The following is a 23113-nucleotide window of genomic DNA, read 5'->3' as shown; positions in this document are numbered from 1 at the left end:
CTCTCCCTTCCTCTCTCTCTAAACTCAATAAAAACATAGTTTAAAAAGGAAAAATAAAATAAAAAAACAATCCCAAGTTTATGAAGATACCACAATTTGTTGGGATGGATGTGGCCCAGCTTAAAGGGGGGTATAGATGTGAATCCAAATCAGCCATGTGGGACAGACCCTCATGTCACAGGGTGAGAAGAGAAGGGCAGTGGAGGAGAGTGAGTGAGGACAGGGAGGGAAGGAGAGCACCCCAGCTGGATGGAGGAGGCGTCCTCTACAGGGACAGGGCCCACGTTCTCCTGCACCCAAACCTCGTCTACCACGTCTTCTCCCCTGGACATTCTCAGCAGACAGTTTCCCCAATTATGGTCCACATTCTCTTTCAACACCTCCTGGGGTCCTCAGATGGGCTCCAAGCTCCCCCACTCGAACAGTGCATTGTTGCCTCTGTGTTCACATCCTGGCTGCATCGTGGGTCCTTCTGGTGTCATTTCGAGCCTGAAATAGCAGCACCCCGAGCACCACCAGGACCAAGCCAGCCACGCCAATCCGGATGAGATTCTCCACTGTGTAGTCTTGGGGATGGGAAAACAAGAATTGTGAGTAAAGTCTCAGAGGTCAGGGCAGACCCAAACCTCCGGGATTCTGGTGTCTTCCCTGGGCTCCCACCTCCCCTTCACATCAGCATCCCAGTGATGTCTGAACTCTGCACCAGCTCTGAGTCAACGTGTAAGAGCTGTCCCTGAGAACTGAGGATAAGAGAAGATATTATCAAAATTCAGAAATAACTAAGAGCTGGGTGTTCTGTGGTTCAGGCTGAGACTCAAGACCCCATGAGCTTATTCCCCTACAGCTGAGAGATCCCACGTTCTCAACAGCTGGGGACCCAGGGTCCATGGAGGAGCGGTTGGTGTCAGGGGCTCCTGAATCTCAGGTGCAGGAAGGGGTGAAAGTCTGGGCTGGGTCTCCTTCACCCGACCCTGCCCAGGCCCCTCCTCTCTGGAATCCGCATTTTCATCATCACCTGGAATTTATCATTTATTGGTTCTTCTATTAACTCATTTATTTATGAAATATATTTTTATTGACTTCAGAGAGGAGGTGAAAGGGAGGGATAGATAGAAACAATCAATGATGAAAGAGAATCATTGATTGGCTGCCTCCTGCACAACCCCTACTGGGGACTGAGCCTGCAACCCGGGCATGTGCCCTTGGCCAAAATCAAACCTGGGACCCTTCAGTCCATAGGCCGACGCTCTGTCCACTGAGCCAAACCAGCTAGGGTTTAGCTCATTCATTATACAATTATACAAATGAATACCTACAGTGGTGCATATATTTTTCAAATGAAAAATGTGGCCATATGGATGCTAGTGGTGTGAGCATTTCCTTATTTTCAAAGTACAACAAAGGTCATAACCAAAGACGTCCACACTTCTGGCTCAGATTTTAAGTCACAGAGAAAATCCCCCTAAATTCATTATTGAGTGAGCACCCAAAGTAGGAAATTATGTCAATCTGTAACCCTATTTTGCTATAAAACCCAAGATATAAGAAAATTATTGACCTCTCCTCATTACAGTGATCCATGCAATAACTAAATGTCAGCTCCACAATTCAGAAATACACATGGATGATCAGCGTCACTCAGTTGGGTTAACATCCAAATAGCTGACCCCAAGAAACCTTTGTAATGTGTGTCATGTGGTTAAAAGTCTGAGAAAAGATCATTATGGGGGGATGTGCATCTGTCAGGCAAAGAGAGCATTCCTAATACAACGTAATGAAATGGATTGGAACAAAATTGGCTAAAGGTGCTCTCAATATAAAATGCAAATTTGTAAGTGGATTTGCCTTGACATAACTTTGGGTGTGAATGAAGCTGTTTTCCGGAGGGGAAGCTGTGGCCCATTTTGGTCCGTCATCCATCCTATGGGATGTAAGTGAGTAAAATAGGTATGCCATCGGGAATAAAGAATGACATTCCCTTTGATTGCTGGGGATTATAATTTCATATCAGAGGGACCAACTGAAAAACAGCCCACAGGAGGCTATCAGGTCCTGATATAAGTATGTCCAAACCAAGAGCTTTCCTATGTGCACTTACTACCATTTAGGAAATTTACAGGAATCACACCGCTTACTCACAAATTACTATGTTAGAGGTGCAATTCTCTAGTAAGTGGCTGTACATTTACTCAATTTACAAATAGTTATCACGTGCTTCTAAGGTTCATTCATAAAGCTCATTTAAAAATGTGTGTGAAAAGAAGACCTTGTATAAATAATAAGTTATTCTCCATAACAAATGCCTGAATTTAATCTGCTCCCAATGAAAACAGGAATAGAATGTTTATCTTTCTATCTGGACTCCATATAATGTCAGTTAAATTGTGAGGTTATAGACTGAAGTGTTGCCTGAAGGTTCTCTAAAAAGAACCACAATAGCCAAAACCGGTTTGGCTCAGTGGATAGAGCGTCGGCCTGCGGACTGAAAGGTCCCGGGTTCGATTCCGGTCAAGGGCATGTACCTGGGTTGCGGGCACATCCCCCGTGGGAGATGTGCAGGAGGCAGCTGGTCGATGTTTCTCTCCCATCGATGTTTCTAACTATCTATCTCTCTCCCTTCCTCTCTGTAAAAAATCAATAAAATATATTTAAAAAAAAAAAAAAAAGAACCACAATAGACCCGTGTGCACAGAGACACTGATCAGAGGTGAATGCACAGCGTCTGGGCAGGAGGCCCCCGGTCCCCATGAGGCCTGCAGGGTCCCTCCTTGTTCTCAGGTGAGGACTGAGGGCCTGGAGGCCTCCAGGTGAGCACAGGGGCAATACAGTGTGGTGCCCACAGACAGGATGCTTCTCTCTATAGGGGACTGTCCAGGGGGGCTGGGACTACAGGGACCCAGATTCTGAGACGAACACATCAGCAGGTGAGTGGTGGTGGTGGTGGGGTCTGTGTTCTCTGCTCAGTCTAATCATATTCCTGTTCATTTCACTCATCTCTCACTCTCCATCCCTACCCTTCATCTCTGCTGAGGTTCAGAAATGGGGTTCAGGATTGGGAGGTCCTGTCTCTACTCTCTCATGGGCTGGATTCTGCTCTGTGGAACCTCCTCCACCTCCTTGTTTATTACTGTCACCCACACTCCTAGGGACAGGGCCCTAAACTGACTGAGCACAGAAAGGGTGGGGTCAGAGCTCCTCACCTGAGACCACCAGCTCCAGGGGGTCACTGGGCTGTGACAGCAGGTAGGGGGAGGTGCTGTTTGAACCATAGCACCTGTAGGTCCCCTGGTGGCCTGAGGTCACAGGACTGAGGGTGAAGTTGGCCTGAGAGGGTGCAGACGTGTCCTGCAGACGGAGGTGCTGTGGAGGGTCCAGTGACCCCTCCCTGTGCAGGTGGAAGGTGTCAAACCAGATCTCAGCCTCACACTGCAGGGTCACGGTCGCTCCCCAGGGCACTGAGGGTTTCGGCTGGGCTGAGAGGGAGGGTGCACCACCCACTCCTGAGGGAGGAGAAAGGGTCTGTGTTAAAGGGACTGTCACCCTCACACCCCAGGTGTGTTGTGTGAGGGGTGAGGTCCCCTGAGGCCACACTTTATTCCCTCTGCCTGTGACCTGGAGCCCACAGTGGGGAGGGAACCAGGTGTCTCCCTTACCTGTCACCACGAGGAGCAGGGGGTCACTCCGCTCTGAGAGTATGTTCCCAGTGATGTAATATGCACACAGGTACAGCCCTGCATGGTGTGAGGTCGTGGCTCCAATGAGGAAACTGGCCTTGATGCTGGAGTCCTGTGGGACCCTGGTTTCCAAGGGCGCAGAGCCCCTCTCTTTATACAGAAGGTAAGCACTAGCCTGCAGAGACCCCTGACACCAGATGGTCACAGAACTCCCATTGGCGATGATGGGGCCTGGGTCAGCCCAGATGGAGGGTTTGGGGACGTCTCCTGGAAAGGAATCAGACATGAAAGGTCCTGGGGAGCCCTCATACTCTCATGACGTCATGAATGAGACAGTGCTGTCATTTAATGAGCACCTACTGTGTGCGAGGTATATGGTGGGGTTGCCACTCATCTCCTCTCACCTCATAGCAGTCATGCACCAGGACTGCTGACCCCACCCCCCACTTTACTGAGGCTCAGAGAGGTTAATCACGTGCCCCAGGTCACCCAGCCTGGATATGGTAGGGCTGGGACTGGAACCCAGGACTGTGAGTTCCCTGTGATTTCCTCACACTGCTCCCCAGGGAGACACTAGCTTCGTGCTGTGGGCTCCTCCTCTGCAGGCGCCTGTCCACGTCTCATCTGGAGTGAGGGTCCTTCCTCATTACCTGCCCCCAGCACAGCAGGGACAGGGAGGGGCAGGATGAGGGGTGGACTCTGACTCTTTCCTGGATGCCTCTCCACACTGCATGGTCCTGACACGCCCCCCCGCCCCCGCCAGGAAGTGGGAATCTGCCTTCCTGAGCTCTGTGAGGCCCTTATGTCATCTCATCTCCCAGCAGCCTGTGAGCAGGACGGGACCAGGGATGAGCAGACAGGAACCCGACACTCAGAGGAGAGAAGGGACTGCCCAGCCCCACAGCAGGAGCAGCAGAGCCAGGAGCTGAACCAGGGCTGATCCACCCTGTTCCGTCCTCTGAGCTGAGCCTGAGCTGAGGGGTAGGACTGGGTACCCGGACCCTTGTCCTGCCTGTCCCTCCCTGTAAAGTGTCTCCGTCACTGAGACAGAGGGGACAGGCCCCATAACATCACGTCCTGAAGGCTTCCCTGTGAGGCCCCTCTCCCAGGAGGTCAGGTCCAGAGCCCTCAGAAAATCTGAGCTCTGGAGAAGGATTCTTTCCTTTCAAACTTAGAGACACTGAGGCCCAGACAGGGAAGGGCATGTCCAAGTGAGAGACTTTAGAGGGGCCTGAACTGCCACATGGCTCAGCCCCTGTCCCCATGGAGGCACCCACCAGCTTCCACAGAGACCTCCACCTCCCCCTCTGTGGGCCTGACTTCCAGGATGGGGGAGACCGAGCCTCAGAACCCCAGGGTCACCTTGGTTCCCTGAAATCTGTCCCAGCTCCTAGCAGCCTTAGGACACAGCCTGCCCTTAGTGCATGGGCAGCATTAGGTCCTCAGGCTCAGAACTGCCCAGGGGAGCTGTCTCCCTCTGAACAAAGAGGACTCTGTGGTAGGGGGGCTGGGTTCCATGGGGCCTGGGAAGGACAGGAAAAAGGTGAGAACCCCCCTTCACACAGAGTCCTCACTAAGTCCCTCCCACTGCCCACCTGGCACCTTCTGGACCAGGTGAGGGGGACGGGTGGGAGGGGACAGGGGTTGTCTGAGGGGCAGATCTCCACTGGGTGACCATCCCTACAGCCCCTCCCTCCCTTTCAGCCCATAATCCTTCTGGGAACAGGACCCTGGGCTGACAGCTCAGCAGAGAGGGTCAGGGGACCTCACCTGAGACCAGGAGCTCCAGGGCATCGCTGGGGTATGAGCACACCTGGAGTCTGTTCCTGTAACAGCCATAGCATCTGAACATCCCCCTGTGAATGGGGGTCATGGGGCCCACAGGGAACAGGGCCTGGAACTGCCCACTGGGCTGTGGCTGTGATTCCTGGGTCCTGGAGAGCCTGTGGTCTCCTTCCTTAGTCAGAATGAACCTGGCAAATCCCTGCCTTGAGCCACACTGGAGGGTGACGTTCCCTCCTGAGGTCACCACAGGGCTGGGCAGGGCTGAGAGGCTGGGTTTTCTGTAAGCTCCTAGGAGAGGAGGAGGCAGCGTGTTAAATGGGCTCACACCTCCCTCATGTCCCACAGGGCTGGCCTGTGAGAGGGGGACACCCTGGGAGCAGACCCCCTTCCTGAGGGCAGAGCCAGAGGCTGGGAACCTTGAGTGTCCTCTCACCTGTCACCACCAGCTCCAGGGGGTCACTGCGCTCTGACCAGCCAGCAGGGCTGAGATAGTAACAGCGATATCTCCCTGCATCACGTTCTGTCATGTGTGTGATGGAGAAACTGGCCTTGACCCCAGGCTCCTGTATTTTCCATGGTGCTGGGCTTCCCTCTTTCTCCAGAAGGTACCTCTCAGCCCCTGGGGTCCCCTGACACCAGATGGTCACGGGCCTCTTCCAGGGGATCACAGGGCCTGGCTCAGCCCAGAGGGTGGGCTTGGGGAGGGGCCCTGGAAGGAATCAGAGGCTGGGTCACAGGACATTCCCACCACCTGGCCCCAGGTGTCAGTCCCAGATGCCCCCCGTCTGTCAGACAGATCTGCACCCCTTTCCCTGCGGCCTGTGGTATGGCCATTGAGGAGTGGGGCCTGGGACACCTGGGGACAGACTCACCTGCCTGCACTGGGGTCCTGAGGCCCACACTCAGCCCTGGAAGAGAGTCCCTGTGAGAGATTTGCCCTGAACCCTGAGCCTCCTGAGTCCTGGGGTCCTGACAGACCAGGGTCCCCTCCCCACTCCCCCCTGCCATCTCACCGAGGCAGAGCAGGGCTGTGAGGGTGGAGGTCATAGTGTCTTCTCCCTGTGGCCACAGCTCAGCAGACGGAGGAGGCCACGGAGCCAGCAGGATGGACAGAGAGATGCACGGGTGGTGGTCACTTGGAGGCCAATCCTTCCCATCAGAGGGTTGTTATGTCAGCAGCCTATAGGGGAGGGCGCAGCCTGGCTCTCATTTCCATGGTGAAGCAGGAAATAGACCTGAGCCTCCTGGGATGCCCCTTGCAGCTGAGGTGACTCAGGGCACGTCCTTCCCTGTCAGAGCCTCCTCCACGGGGTCTCCTTCCTCCTCAGCCCGTCCATCAGCACCTCCCTGGGGTACTCACCATGGACAGTGGCACCCGGGCCCTGGAGATGCCTCAGGAAGACGTGGGTCCCTGTGGCCTGCAGAGCTTAGATCAGCAGGGACTCACTCACCCTCTCACTGTGCAGCTCAGGGCTATGTCACCGTGACAATGAGCACAGAGGGAGATGCAGGGAAATAAGGGAAGGAAACAGGTCTCCCCCTCTATGAACCTAGAGTTATCTTTCTTAGAGTTATCTGGGTTATCTTTCTATCACAAGTTTCTTCATGAACTTCCCTTTTTCTCAGCCACAGCCTCCAGCCCCTCCTTCCTGGGAACAAGCCTCAAGGTCATTGTCCCCCTCAGGGCCCCTCATTCCTCAGGCAGAACTGGATTCCTGGGACCATGGCTTGTCCTAGACCAGTGATGGTGAACCTATGACACGCGTGTCAGACGTGACACGCGAACTCATTTTTTTGGTTGATTTTTCTTTGTTAAATGGCATTTAAATATATAAATATCAAAAATATAAATCTTTGTTTTACTATGGTTGCAAATATCAAAAAATTTCTATATGTGATATGGCACCAGAGTTAAGTTAGGGTTTGTCAAAATGCAGACATGCCGAGCTCAAAAGGTTCGCCATCACTGTCCTAGACAGTAAGAAGCTGTCATTTGGCCTAGAGCTTTGATTTGTTGAGAAAAACCCTCTTTATTTAAATTCATGTGTCCCACCTGCTATCTGTGTGAACTGAGCAGTAATGTCTTGATCAGGTGTTTTCATCCATTTTTTTTTTACATGAGAACATCCACTGTAATTTATTTACTCTTCAATGAGTTTAACTCCTGAAGGGTTACAGCAACACACGGATTCAGTGTCCAATGGTCTTAGCAGGACATTTTCTCTGCAATTTGGCATAAACGGTCCACTGACCCCATGAGCACGAGTTCCCTCTCCCCAGGGGACTGGATTTGTGCTGTTCGCCACCAGGAGTCTCTGTGCTGCTCTTTGCTTTGTACACGGAGCACATCTCTTTCCCAGACAGAGTTCAGTTTCATCTCCCTCACACACCTTCAGCTTTAAGGGCAGCTGTGAGCTCCCTCTGGTCCCCTGACCCCGCCTGCAACCGGCAGAGCTGGTCCGAACCACAGCTTCCACACATATTAGTGCTCATAGGAGTCCTGCTCCCAGCGGGCCCCATATCCAGCTGCAGGAGTGTCACTCTTACTTTTCTTCTTCCTTTTTTCCCCCAACAAGTTTGAAAAAATATATACATATTTCTTTATTGTTTTCAGAGAGCAAGGGAGAGGGAGAGAGAAACATCAATGATGAGAGAGAATGACTGACTGGCGCCTCCTGCACACCCCACACGAGAAATCAAGCTCACAACCTGGGCATGTGCCCTGACTGAGAATTGAACCTCGACCTCCTGGTTCATAGAATGATGCACAACCACTGAGCCATGCTGGCTGGATGATTCTCATTTAAATAGTCCTCCATTGTCCATCAGGTGTGTGACCTTCACCCTCAATGTACAATCTCTTGAGTCTCAGTTTCCACTCATGTAGCACGTCGTCAAGAACCCAACCCCTTACAGTGGTTGTGGGGTTAGTGCCGCAGGGACCTGGTGGGAGCCATCCTGGTTTATTTCCACACCTGACTAAGCCATGTGAGTTGAGCCATGAGCGGTGTTGTTCAGAACTCCGCAGGAATTGGATGATTGCTATACCCACGTACAAATCCCATCTGCTCCTGATACTCAGAAAAGCTATGCCAGTGGTCGGCAAACCACGGCTCACGAGCCACATTAGGCTCTTTGGCCCCTTGACTGTGGCTCTTCCACAAAATACCTCTTGCGGGCGCGCATGTACAGTGCGATTGAAACTTCGTGGCCCATGCACAGAAGTCGGTTTTCAGCTGCGCGAGTCTATTTTGAAGAAGTGGCATTAGAAGAAATGGGGGGTGTTGGGCGACAAGAGACTCAGTGCAGGCGGGCCGTGGGATACGCAGCGCGGGGGAAATGCGTAAATTGTAAGGAATTTAATTTTATCAATAAATAATATTGTTATTAAGTATGATATCAAGTTTTATTCAATGTACCTATAGTTTAACTAAGACTTAAAACTTTAAGTAAAGTTTATTAAGTTAATTTTAGGGCACGTTGTGGAGTGAAAGAAGATGTAGTGTTGAGGATTGAGAAAGGTATGTTGAGATGGTTTGAGCATATAGAGAGGATGAACGAAGGAGATAGATGAAACAAGTATACAAGACGAGTGTGGATGGGAGAGTTGGAAGGGGTCGACCTCAGTGAACATACCTCAATCAGATTGAGGACGTTTTTAGCAAAGGTCAGCTTAGGACTACCCTAATTAAGTTAATAACAATGTACCTACCTATATAGTTTAAGTTTAAAAAATTTGGCTCTCAAAAGAAATTTCAATCATTGTACTGTTGATATTTGGCTCTGTTGACTAATGAGTTTGCCAGCCATTGGGCTATGCACATGGTTTCTGAAACATGTGGCCATCCTCAATGCCCAAAAAGGGATGAAAAAGTTCCCCAGATGGAGAGGGAAGCAGAACAGCAGCCAACCTTGAGTGGCTACTGTGCCTGGGTGCAGCCAGAAGTCATCAGCATGGAGTTTCCCACCTGTGTGTGGACAAGAGAGGGACCCAGGGTGGCCACACACAGGGAGGGGAATGGACTCAGGGTGAAAGTTGGAGCAGGGTTGCCCCTCCACATGCTTTGGATACTGGCACTGGGGTCTCTCTGCCCACGGACTCAGCCCATGGTGGACACTGAGCCACACTCACTGTGTGTGTGTGAAACAGATTCAATCCATTCTAGCTGGGAGTGGGTGTCTGCTCAGGGGTGAGTGTGAGGCTCACCTTGACATGGGCCCTTCTGGGCACATCACAGTCAGATGCTAACTTAGGGAGAGAGGACGCCATGGGGCAGGGCAGACCCAATTCTCCACCTCTTTGCGTCCTGAACATCAGGACAGCGCTGGGAGCGACTCTCTGTGGAGAAGCAGCTGTGTGGGAGTGGACCGTCCAATAGGAATGGATGTGAAAGGGAAATCCCAGGGGTGAGAGGAGGGAAGGGCTTGTCTTCCATGAACCCTCCCCTTCCTCCCCACCCCACCCCTGCCTGCCTGTCCTTCCTTCCCCTCCCCTGCAGGATGGGGGCACCATGGCTTTGCCGGCCCAGCTCTCCCTGACACAGTCATCAAGTGGGACCCCTTCATGTGAAAAATGCTACAGACAGGATGGTTCAGGCCATCCCTGAGGGTACTGGATCTGATGCTGCTGCTTTCCTGAACATATCTTGAAGAATGTTTAAACATCTGACAATGAAATGAGAGAATTGATTTCTTGGGCAACAACAGGGATCATAGTAGAGAATTGCATGAAATTTTAGTAATGGATCATGAAAATGTCTAAGACCTAAGAACAAAAAGTAATTTGATTTAGCACACTCAAACATTCTTTCCACCAAGGAGGAGATACAGCTGAAGATACAAATCTGAAAGTGGAGGACAACATTGGGGAAATTTTGTGGGGTGCAACACAGAAGGACTGGAACTAGAAAATTCAGATACATGGAGAATAGAAAGAGAAGCGCCACTGAAGCTGTGAGATGCAGGAGGAGAGCAGTGAGGATGACGTCTGCTTCATTCCTAGAAGCCAATGGCTGGGTATGTTACAGGGAAGCAGCGACAACACAGTGCCAGGGGGCATGAATATGCAAATGAAATGTGGGTCCTGATATTCATAGAAAGTGGGGGAAAGTGATGGGAGCTCACGTTCAAACAGAAACATAATGCCAAAAGTTATGTGAAAAGTTCATTCAAATACTTGATTGTGAATGAAGAATCCTATACTCACCCACATTTTTATTACAAGGCTAAGGTGAAAATGTCAGAGGGGAGAAATCCATGAGTTTGAGAAGAGAGAGGCACGTCCAAACCTATGAACTCACATCTCATGTGTTACATTCCCCAGGTCAGGTTCTGACTTCAGGATGGAGGAGGTGGCTTGGGCGGTAGGTCCTCAACCATCAGAGACTTTCTCCCTCCTTGTATTTGAATTATATTCTATCTTTAAAAAAAAACATGTTTTCAAGTGTCTTAATGGAAATAAGACATTTGCAGACATACAAGGTCTCTATTATTTACACACTCACTAAAAGCTCACTAAGATAGTAATTAAACCAACAGCACAACAGACAAAAAGTAGAGAGAGTGAGTTGTAAAAGCGAGAAAAGTAATGGCAAGACTAATAAACTTTGAAAAAGTATATTGGCACATACATTCACATATACATTATTAATTAAGAAAGGTTAAATAATATTAGGAGTGTGCGTGTGTGTGTGTGTATGTGTGTGTGTGTGTGTGTGTGTGTTTGAGACACATGAACACACACAGCTTTTGAAATTAGGTACAGGTTCAGCTTACGTGTAGTGACCTTTTCTCATCTAAAGAAGAGAGTGAATAAAAAATGGTTCACAATTATAGATATAAATACCAATATTAACATTGGTGTAACTATTCCAATTGGAAATGCATGTATAACCTCCAAACTGGTTGAAGTAAATATATAAAACAAATAAATGTGAATCAATTTTAAACTGGTCTGGAAAATTTTTGAAAAAGCGACTTAAAATGAACCGTATGTACTAGTTAAATAAAATGATGCCAACAATTTAAAATTATTTATTATCTAACATTAAAACATCTGCTCAAGATAGTAGGGAAAGAAAAGGAAGTACTCAAATCCTTCCACAACTACAGCAAAATCACAACTAAACTAGAGAACAAACATCATTCAGAACCACATGAAATCTAGGTGAACAGAAGTTCACAAGTAAGGATACAAAGAAGAAGCTATATGGAGACGGTGGGAGGGATGGAGATGTGCAATGGGCTGGACCACGTGGAGCAGATATCAGGACTTTTTTTTAAAACTTTGTTCTTCTTGTTTTAAAAATAATGCCACAGCCCAGCCAGTGTTGCTCAGTGGTTGAACATTGACCTATGACCCAGGATGTCACTGGTTCAAATCCAGGTCAGGGCACATGCCTGCATGGCGGGCTCCATCCCCAAAAGGGGGAGCAGGAGGCAGCTGATGTTTCTCTCTCCTCAATGTTTCTATTGTCTACCCCTCTCCCTTCCTCTCTCTCTAAAATCAATAAAAACATAGTTAAAAAAGGGAAAATAAAATAAAAACCAATCCCAGGTTATGAAGATACCACATTTTGTTGGGATGGATGTGGCCCAGCATGAAGGGGTGCATAGATGTGAATCTAAACCAGCCATGTGGTACGGACCCTCACGTCACAGGGTGAGAACAGAAGGGCAGTGGAGGAGAGTGAGTGAGGTCAGGGAGGGAAGGAGAGCACCCCAGCTGGATGGAGGGGGCGTCCTCTACAGGGACATGGGCCACGTTCTCCTGAACCCAGAGCTCATCTACCACGAATTCTCCCCTGGACATTCTCAGCAGACAGTTTCCCCAACTGTGGTCCACATTCTCTTTCAGCACCTCCTGGGCTCACCAGATAGGCTCCAAGGTTCCCCCACTTTGAACGGTGCATTGTTGCCTCTGTGTTCACGTCCTGGCTGCATGGAGTGCCCTTCTGGTGTCGTTTCGAGCCTGAAATAGCAGCACCCCGAGCACCACCAGGACCAAGCCAGCCACGCCCATCCGGATGAGATTCTCCACTGTGTAGTCTTGGGGTTTGGAGGCTGGAAAATGTGGATACAAAGGTCAGAAAGGTCAGGGCAGACCCAAATCTCCAGGGTTCTGGTGTCTAGTCTGGTTCCAACCTCCCCTTGACATCAGCGTCCCTGTGATGTCTGAACTCAATACCTGCTCTGAGTCACCTTGATAAGAGTTAGCTGTGCCCAAGAACTGAGGGTGAGGGGAAAAATGGTCCCAATTCAGAAATAACTAAGAGCTGTGCGTCTGTGTTCAGCCTGAGACTGAAGACCCCATGAGCTTATTCCCCTACAGTTGAGAGATCCCACCTTCTCAACAGCTGGGGACCCAGGGTCCATGGAGGAGCGGTTGGTGTCAGGGGCTCCTGACTCTCAGGAGCATGAAGGGGTGAAAGCCTGGGCTGGGTCTCCTTCACCCCACCCCACCCAGGCCCCTCCCCCTGTGGAGTACACATTTTCTTTTCTTTTCAATATATTTTATTGATTTTTTTACAGAGCAGAAGGGAGAGGGATAGAGAGTTAGAAACATCGATGACAGAGAAACATGGATCAGCTGTCTCCTGCACACTCCCTACTGGGTATGTGCCCACAATCAAGGTGCATGCCCTTGACCGGAATTAAACCTGGGATCCTTGAGTCCACAGGCCAATGCTCATCACTGAGCCAAACCGGTCAGGGCTGGGGGTCCGCATTTTCATCATCACCTGGAATTGTTCATCTATTGATTCTCCTATTAACTCCTTTATTAATTTATTAAATATATTTTATTGATTTAATAGAGGACAGGAGAAGGAGAGATAGAAACATCAATGATGAGAGAGAATCATTGATTGGCTGCCTCCTGCACACCCTCTACTGGGGACTGAGCCTGCAACCTGGGCATGTGTCCTTGGCCAAAATCATACCTGGGACCCTTTATTGCATAGGCCGAGGTGCCATCCACTGAGCCAAACCAGCTAGGGTTTAACTCATTTATTCTACAATTATACAAATGAATACCTACAGTGGTAGGTATATTTACCAAATGACAAATGTGGGCATATGGATGCTAATGGTGTGAGTTTTTCCTTTATCTCAAAGTACAAGGAAGGTCATAACCACGGAAGTCCACACTTCTGGCTCAAACTTTAAGTCACAGAGAAAATCCCCCTAAATTCATTATTGAGTGAGCACCCCAAGTAGGAAATCATGTCCATCTCTTACCCTATTTGCTATAAAATCCGAGATATAAACCAAATTATTGACCTCTCCTCCTATCAGTGATCCATGCAATAACTCTAAACGTCAGCTCCACAATTCAGAAATGCACATGGACGATCAGCGTCACTCAGTTGGGTTAATATCCAAATGGCTGACCCCAAGAAGCCTTTGTAATGTGTGTCATGTGGTTAAAGGTCAGAGAAAAGATAATTATGTGGGGATGTGCATCTGTCAGGAAAAGAGAGCATTCCTAGCAAACCCTAATGAAACAGAAGAACAGATTGGAACAAAGCGGACAATAGTCCTTTCAACATAACATGCAAATTTGTAAATGGATTTGCCTTGGCATAACTTTGGGTGTGAATTTAGCTGTTTTCCGGAGGGGAAGCTGTGGCCCATTTTGGTCCGTCATTCCATCCTATGGGAGGTGTAGTGAGAAAAATTGATATGTCATCGGGATTAAAGAAGTGACATTTCCTTATAATTCACTGCTGGGGATTATAATTTTATATCAGAGGGACCCACTGAGAAACAATCCACAGGGAGAGAATCTTTGGGAGGCTAACAGGTCAGGATATAAGTATGTCCACACAGTAGCTTTCCTATGTGCACTTACTACCATTTAGAAAATCTACAGGAAACACACCGCTTACTCACAAGTTACAATATTAGTTGTGCAATTCTCTAAGTGGGCTGTGCATTTACTCAATGTTACAAATAGCTGTCAAAATGCTTCTGAAGGTCATTCATTAAGCTCATTTGAAAATGTGCCTGATAAGAGGACTTTATATAAAGAAAAAGTTGTTCTCCATAACAAATGTCTGGATTTAATCTGCTCCCAATAAAAAGAGGAGTAGAATGTTTAAATTTCTATCTGGACGCCATATAATGTCAGTTAAATTGTGAGCTTATAGATGGAAGTATTGCCTGAAGTTTCTCTAAAAAGAGCCATAATAGACCTGTGTGCACAGAGACACTGAGCAGAGGGGAATGCACAGCATCTGGGCAGGAGGCCCCAGGTCCCATGAGGCCTGCAGGGTCCCTTCTTGTTCTCAGGTGAGCACTGAGGGCTTGGAGGCCTCCAATGAGCACAGGGGGCCATGTAGTGTGGTGCCCACAGGCAGGATGCTTCTCTATAGGGGAGTGTTCAGTGGGGACTGTGACTACAGGGACCCAGATTCTGAGATGAAGTCGTCAGGAGGTGAGTGGTGAGGGGTCTGTGTTCTCTGCTCAGTCTAATCACATTCCTGCTCATTTCACTCACATCTCACTCGCCCTTCCTACCCTTCATCTCTGCTGAGGTTCAGAAATGGGGTTCAGGCGAGGGAGGTCCTGTCTCTACTCTCTCCTGGGCTGGACCCTGCTCTGTGGAACCTCACACTCCTAGGGACAGGGCCCTGAGCTGACTGAGCACAGAAAGGACCGGGTCAGGCTCCTCACCTGAGACCGGCAGCTCCAGGGGGTCACTGGACTGTGACAGCAGGTAGGGGGAGGTGCTGTTTGAGCCATAGCACCTGTAGGTCCCCTGGTGGCCTGAGGCCACAGGACTGAGGGTGAAGTTGGCCTGAGAGGGTGCAGACGTGTCCTGCAGACGAAGGTGCTGGGGAGGGTCTAGTGACCCCTCCCTGTGCAGGTGGAAGGTGTCAAACCAGATCTCAGCCTCACACTGCAGGGTCACGTTCACTCCCCAGGGCACTGAGGGTCTCGGCTGGGCTGAGAGGGAGGGTTTCCTGTACATTCCTGGGGAGAGGAAGGTGTGATGTGTAGAGAGCCACCCCTCCCCTCATATCTTTGACCCTGAGCTGAGGGACCTTGTCCTTCTCCAGAGATTCTGTGACCCCTCTCAGCTCCTCTCAGTTCCCCTGGGGTGTGTGTGTGTGTGTGTTTTTTATCTCCATGGCCCTCTCCCCCTTTCTCCCTCCCTCCCCTAGGCCTCTGCCCAGCTCAGCCTCTGCTCCAGGCCCCTCTCCTGGACCCCATCACCCCCAGGTGACCCTGGGCCCAGAGTCCTGAGCAGACCCTCAGGACAGGGGCAGGGCTGGTTCCTCACCTGCCACCAGTATGTCCAGGGGGGCACTGGGGGCCGACCACGCAGAGGAGAGGTGGTGTCCACTGTAGCATCGGTACCGGCCCCCGTGGATCTGGCTCACATGGCCCAGGGGGAAGTGGGGGCTGTGCTGCCCATGGAGGTGCTGGGGGGGTATGAGCCCCTCGTCCTTGGTCAGAGCGAACGTGTCAAATCCGGCCTCCACGTGGCACTGGAGGGTCAGGTTGTGTCCAGGCAGCACCAACGAGCCTGGCTGGGCCGAGAGAGTGGGCGCCCTGTGCACACCTGGGAGGAGGGGACAGTGGCACCAGGGGACACCCCACATCGCCCACTGGGCTGCAGTAAGAGCTCTCACATGTCCCTCCCTAAGCTCCCGCCTGTGGGTCTGTCCCCAAGAGGCCAGTGTCACTGACACCATGAGCCCAGGGCTCCGCTGGGCACACAGCTTAGATCAGGTATTTGGGTCCAGGAAACTGATGGGGGTGCATCGGAGTCTGTCACCTCACCTGTGACCTCGATGTGCAGAGGGGCACTGGACTGTGACCACACGTTGGGGTAGGACCTGGAAGAACCATAGCATCTGTAGGTCCCCCCATGGGAGGGGCTCACTGGGCCCAGAGGGAAGATGGCCTGCCTCCTCCCAGCATAGATCCTCCATTCTGCTTCCATGCGTCGGGGCGGATCAGCCCCTCCCTCCTTCAGCAGATGGAAAGGGCCCGCTGTGAACTGTGAGCTACAGGAGAGGGACACGTTCCCTCCTGAGGCCACCACAGGGCTGGGCTGGGCTGAGAGGGAGGGTGCACTGTACACTCCTAAGGGAGGAGAAAGGGTCTGTGTTAAAGGGACCGTCACCGTCATGCCCCAGGTGTGTTCTGTGAGGAGTGAGGTCCCCTGAGGCCACACTTTAGTTCCTCTGCCTGTGACCTGGAGCCCACAGTGGGGAGGGGACCCGGTGTCTCCCTTACCTGTCACCACCAGGAGCAGGGGCTCACTCAGATGTGACGATATGTTCCCAGAGGTGTAATATGCACAGTAGTACAGCCCTGCGTAGGATGGGGTCATGGCTTCAATGAAGAAACGGGCCTTGTTGCTGGAGTCCTGTGGGATCCCCGTTTCCAAGGGTTCAGAGCCCCTGTCTTTATACAGAAGGTAGGCACTAGCCTGCAGCGACCCCTGACACAAGATGGTCACGGGGCTCCCCTTGGTGACGATGGGGCCAGGGTCAACCCAGATGGAGGGTTTGGGGACGACTCCTGGAAAGGAATGAGACCTGAAATGTCAGGGGCGTCCTTCTCCCTACGTTCACCAGCTGTCACTCCCAGGTCCCTCCCAGACTGGTCACCATTATTCCAACCCTGTGTCTCCCCAGCTGCCCAGGGGGTGACTGTGCTGAAGCAGGAGGTGGGGTTTGGGGGGAGACTCACCTGCCTGGACCTGGTCCCACGGGCCCTGACACAGCCCTGGAAGAGAGTCCCTGTGAGAATCGTCCCCGACCGCACACAGAAGCCCCAGGCCTGGTCTGGGCCCCTGAGCACTGGGGGCAGACCTGGTGCTGAGCATGTCTCCTCCCTTCAAAGTCGTGCCCCCACTGAGCCTCCTGAGTCCTGGGGTCTCGCAAGGCCAGGACCTGGGAGGGAAGAGGACCCCATCCCTCCTTTTTCTCCCACAGACTCACCAAGGCCCAGGAGGACAATGAAGGTCAAGGTGGTGGTGCTGTCTGCCATGGTCCCCAGTGGCACTGATGAGGGATGAAGTCTGCAGAGGCCAGAAGGACAAGCAGATGCACAGGTGTGACAAGGTCCTGGCTCCAGGTGACAGGTCCCTATTTCCTCCTCAGCCTCACTCTGCTCTCCCTGAAGGATGGCTGAGGACACAGCAGGTCCCGGTACCTTCAGGAGCAGATCTGAGTCTCAGCAGACACCCCCCCACGCTCTGCCTCCTCCTCCTGTCCAACCCCAATACAGAGGGTGACCTGCTCCCAGTGCTTGAGGGTGCAGGGCACAGGGCAGAACAGAAGGAAGGACCAGCTCCTGCCTCTCACAGAGTCTGTGTGACCTTGGAAGTTCCCTTCTCTTTCTTGAGACTCCACAAATGCACGTTTTCTCCCTTCCTTTCACCATCCCATCAGCCCAGTGATGGTTACTGAGCTGTTAGCACCCGCTCCCCTCCTCCTTTCCCCAGAGCTCACCGAGGCCAAGAAGGGTAGCGAGGTTCTGGGTCGGGGGGCTTCGTCTCATGCTCCCCAGTTTGCAGACAACACAAACTCCACAGAGCCTGGGGGACAAAGGCAAGAATGAGGTGTGACAAGGCCAAGTCCCCAAGTGATAAATCACTGGTTCCTCATCAGTGGCCTCACAGGAAGGGAAGTAGCCCCTCCCTGGAGGGCGGGCCCTAGGGGACAGCAAGTTCTGGGACCTCTGAGACTGACCTGAGTCTCACCAGAACCCACACGGTCTGCCTCCACCTCATGCCAAACCCAAATCCAGAGGGTGACAGCCGTCCCAGGTGAGGAGGGTGGAGGAACAGGGCAGGAGAGGACCCCACCCATTTCTGGCCCAATTCTGACTCTGCCTTTTCTAGAACCTCTGTGAGCTTGTGTAAGACACTTCCCTTTCCTGGGCGTCTCTAAATGCAGTTGCTCTTCCCTTCTCTCACTGGCCAGGAAATCAGGCAGTACTTACTGAGCAGTAACCCTGGGCTGTCACTGGCCAGGAAATCAGGCAGTACTTACTGAGCAGTGACCCTGGGCTGTCACTGGACAGGCAATCAGGCAGTACTTACTGAGCAGTAACCCTGGGCCGTCACTGGCCAGGAAATCAGGCAGTACTTACTGAGCAGTGACCCTGGGCCGTCACTGGCCAGGCTCTGGAGAGTCGTAGCTGAAGCTCAGGGATCCCTTCCCTGGACTCATGGGGCTGAGATGAATGAAGCAGATGTTACAGATATTTAGGCGGCTCACAGTTCAGTTACAGCCTCATGAACCCGTTGGGAGAATAAAGGAAATGTGATAATGAGGTTCAATAATAGGCAGATGCCATGCAACCCGGGTCCTGGAGAGCGGGTCCTTCTCAGCCATGGACTGACCCAAGGCATGAGCAGGGAGCAGCCGAGAGGTGGTGGGCTGAGGGGGTGGGGGTGGTCTTTGACCAGAAAGATCTTGAGCTGTTGTCAGAAGTGAGAGCAGTCACGTGAAGGCTCAGGCTAGTCACACAGGGTCTAGAGAACCATGCAAATATTTGGGATTTTAGCTCCAAGTCAATGGGATAAATTTGAAGCAACAGATTGTACGAAAAGATTTATGACTTAAAAAGGCGACCACTATGTGAAAATGCCATGCAGACCAGCTCTATTGACTGTTAACACCATGATAATAAAATGCCAACGTTCACCTGGCCCCTGGATGGTCTGCTGGTCAGTATCTTAAGTCATTATGTGGTTTTTGCGTATAACTCTTACACAAACCTTCAACACAAAGTACATTTTCAGTTGAGTCAGAAGAGACAGGATGGGTGTTTGTCCAGCGGGTTGGAAAGGAGGTGGCTAGGTTTAGAGAGAGAAAAGAGAGAGAGGGAGAGAGAGACTTGTTGTTCCACTTAGTGATGCATTCATTGCTTGATTCTTGTATGTGGCCTTACCAGGGATTGAACCTGCAACCTTGGCATATTGGGATGACACTCCAACCAACTGAGTCACCTGATTGCACAGAATTTTCCAACAGCTTAGTTTCTGAGTGTGGGTAACTGGGTGAATTGCTTTGGTGTGCAGGGGAGTGTGGGTAACTGGGTGAGTTGGGATGTGAAGGGAGAGTCGTGTTTGCTGGGGCTGGTGAGTTTAGCCCAACCTGACCATTCACAGCCTTTATATCAGTTGTGCAACTTGGATCTCTTTTGAAGGTGGAAAGTGGTGGAGGGGGTGCAGCAGGCTGGCTCAGACCAGATGGGCCTATAGGAAGGGTCCTCAGGAGGTGGGGAGAGGAGAGAACTGGAGAAAGAGTGTGGCCTGGGTTGGAAGACCAGGAAGGAGGCTGAATGGATGACACAGATGAGACATCTTGAGTCTGTGGTGGGTGGGGGGCACTGCTCAGAAGGGCTTAATGGGGTGCATGGAGTGAGTTGTGGTCTATGTGAAGTGCTCCAATGAGGAAGTAAAGGCTGCTCCACTCTCCTTGGTGCCTGGAGGAGTCAGTGGGGCCTTCCCAGGGAGGACCACCTGAGGAGAAAGGGAGGCCTGGGAGATCCTGAGAAGACTGATCCCCATTTCTCAGAGGAAAGCAGGGCTCCACTGGGACTGTGGATTTTCTTTGCCCACACACTTCCCTTCACTGACTTCCTGTTTCTGTGGGTCAGTACCATCTTTTTCTTCATGGCTCTCCTTCAAAACCTCTGAGTCATTGCTGCCTTTTCTGGGCCCCTCCTCCCCTGAGTAGAGCTCCTCCCTCACACTGGGAATTTGGTCTCCAGCACTGGGCAAGCACCTGCATGGGAGACAATCCAAATTTCAACATGGATACAGACAGACTAGGGGACCTGTATGACAATTTATGTTATTGATCTCCCATCAAAGGAGAATGATGTCAATGAAAAAAAACCCAGATTTGAACAATTAGATAGCTGACCATTTCACAAATTTGTTGAAAGTCATACTTTAACACATTCAGGGTACTCAGCTATAAATATTTAAAGCCCAGCTGGTGTGGCTCAGTGGTTGAGTTGACCTATGAACATGAGGTCATGCTTCCATTCCTGGTGAGGGCACATGCCTGGATGTGGGCTCAATCCCCAGTGTGGGGCATAAAGGAGGCAGCTGATCAATGATTCTCTAATCATTGATGTCTCTCTCTCTCTCTCGCTCGCTCTCCCTCTTTCTTCCTCTCTGAAATCAATAAAAATATATTTTAAAAAGTTTCTCTCTTTGTCTTAAACCTTTGCCTTTTGAATTATGATGTGTCTTGGTGTCGGCCTTTTTGGTTTTTTCTTGTTTGGGAATTGTGTGTCTTTTTTCTTCACTAGTTTAGGAAAGTTTTCAGTCATTATTCCTTCAAATAATTTCTCAACTCTTTGCTCTCTCTCTCCTCCTTCTGGTACTCCTATGATACTGATGCTGTTATACTTCATGTTGTCCCAAAGGTCCCTTAAACTATCCTCATTCTTTTCATTTTTTTCCTTCTTTTTGCTGCTCTGATTGTTTTTTTCTACCCTGTCTTCCAAATCACTCATTTGCATTTCTGTTTTATTTAACCTATTGTTTATTTCTTCCAGTGTATTCTTTTTCAAAATCCTCAATTGAGGATATGTTTTTTTAAAGTTTATTTTATTCATTTTATTTTTGTTAATCCTCACCAGAGGATATTTTTTCCATTGCTTTTCAGAAAGAGTGGAAGGGAGGTGGAGATGGGGAAGAGAGAAACATCAGTGTGAGAGACACATCAACCGGTTGCCTCCCTCCCATGCCCCGACTGGGGCTAGGGATCAAACCTGCAATCCAGGTATGTGCCCTTGACCTGCAATTGAACCTGAGACTCTGTGGTGCAGGGCCTATGCTCTACCCACTGAGAAACACCAGCCATGGCTAAAAATGATTTTTGAGAGAGGAAGGGAAGGGGAGAGAGAGAGAAAGAAACATTGATTGTTTGCCTCTGGTGTTTGCCCTCACCAGGGATCAAACCCACAACCTAGGCATGTTCCCTGACCAGGAATTGAACCCACAGCATTTTGTTGTATGTGACAATGCTCCAATTGAATGAGCTACCCAGCCACAGCCAGTGTTTCATGATGTCATATATTGTATTCTTCATTTCTGACTTCCAAAAAAAGTTTTTTCATGCTGTTATAATTTTCCCTAAGTTCCTTGAACATCTTTTAAACCATTACTTTTAACTCTATATCTGATAAACTGCTTGCTTCCATTTGATTTAGCTGTGTTTTTTGAAGATTTCTACTGTTTTTTTTTTTTTTCATTTGGGGCCTGTTTCTCTGTCTCCCTATTTTGGCTGCCTCTTTGTGTTAATTTTCTGTGTATGAGCTAGATCTGCCATGACTCCCCGCTTGGTAGGGTGACCTAATGTGGTAAGTGTCCTGTGGGACCAAGACCTGTGGCATAGTCTCTTTGATCACCTAAGCTGGGAGCAGTAGGGATGTCCCTTTCATGGGTTATGTGGGCCCTCCTCTTGTAATTGAGTCTTTTTATTTTTTAATAAATAAATATATTCTGTCAACATGTATTTGCTCTTAGTTCCTGGTCTGGCCCCACCTCTAGCCCCGCCCCCAGCATCTCCCCACCCCGCCCCCGGCCTTCCCCCCTCCCTTTCAATCACCAGACCCTTGTCTTCAAAGTCTCATCTCTATAGATAACTGGTCAACCCGATCTTTCTGAGCCACTGCTAGAGACAAAGTCTGGGCCAGGCCATCTGATTGACTTGTCTCTAGCAACCTCCACCAATGGTTGAGAGTAATTCCGGGCCTGCCATCTGGTCGACCCCATCTCTCGTGGTCCCCACGGCTGCCCAAGGCAAAGTCCGGGTCGGTCATCTGGTCCACTCTGTCTCGGTCCCCACTGCCGCCCTGAGACTAAGTCCGGGCCAGCCATGTCAACAATCTATCTCTCGCAAACCCCATCACCGCCCGAGACTAAGTCCGGCTGGCCATCTGGTCGACCCCATCTCTCAGGGTCCCCACCGCTACCTGAGACAAAGTCCAGGCCGGCCATCTGGTCCACCCGGTCTCTCACAGTCCTCACTGCTGCCGGAGACTAAGTCCGGGCCGGCCATCTAGTTGACCAGAGTCACTGTGCAACAGTCAGTACCTGTGGCCATCCTGCGCAGGCAGTTTTGGGAATGCTGGTCGACCGGGTTCCTCGGAGGGGGAGGAAAAAATGGGGAGGAGGAAGCCCGCCTTTGGCACCCCTGGGAAAGGGGCCTTGTCCGCCACCACACGCCCCCACTTCCCCGTCCCAGCCCCGGCCGAAGGCCCTGGCGGGTCCCGTGCCAGGCGGGAAAGGTAGGAATGGACGCCAATGTTGCCATGGGCTCCACGCACGCGGTTCCCCTCCCCCCCCCCCCGACACACACACACCCTTTCTTCCCGCGACTGTCCTCCACGAGGTAGTCCCCTGGGGAAGGAGAGAGGCCAGAGGCCAGGAGCAGAACAAACCCTTGTGTCAGAGAGGATGACTTTCAATAGATCGCAGCTAAAAGCAAGTTGTCTACGAATGGTTTAGCACCAAGGTTCCCCATGAATGTGCCTTGTGTGAAGGGCAAGGGGTGGGCCCCCTTTTCAGTCGCACCCTGTTTGGCCAGGATAAAGGCTTCTCCGCATGGGGACGCGGACCTTGTGTATATGAGACTTGATGGGTATTGTAGTTTGTGCGTGGGGAT

General features: G+C 50.7%; 1 protein-coding gene and 1 pseudogene across 1 annotated transcript; both read right to left on the bottom strand.

Annotated features, from left to right (window-relative positions):
* Window positions 1–10: 10 nt before the first annotated feature.
* On the bottom strand, window positions 11–6521 carry LOC102421255 (leukocyte immunoglobulin-like receptor subfamily A member 6). The gene is made up of 7 exons (XM_023748193.1): window positions 6473–6521; window positions 6332–6367; window positions 5893–6168; window positions 5445–5747; window positions 3654–3941; window positions 3201–3500; window positions 11–566 (listed from the first exon to the last, which is right to left on the bottom strand). The coding sequence occupies exons 1-7, from the start codon at window positions 6504–6506 to the stop codon at window positions 445–447; spliced, it is 1359 nt and encodes a 452-aa protein (XP_023603961.1). The 5' UTR covers window positions 6507–6521; the 3' UTR covers window positions 11–444.
* A 5404-nt stretch (window positions 6522–11925) lies between these two features.
* Window positions 11926–23113, bottom strand: part of LOC102420960 — a 22885-nt pseudogene continuing 11697 nt past the window's right edge.

This window comes from Myotis lucifugus, unplaced genomic scaffold (genome assembly GCF_000147115.1).
Source record: "Myotis lucifugus unplaced genomic scaffold, Myoluc2.0 scaffold_1189, whole genome shotgun sequence".
Classification (NCBI taxonomy): Eukaryota; Metazoa; Chordata; class Mammalia; order Chiroptera; family Vespertilionidae; genus Myotis; species Myotis lucifugus.
Note: the sequence above shows the minus strand (reverse complement) of the source record. Positions and strands in the feature narration are given on the sequence as shown.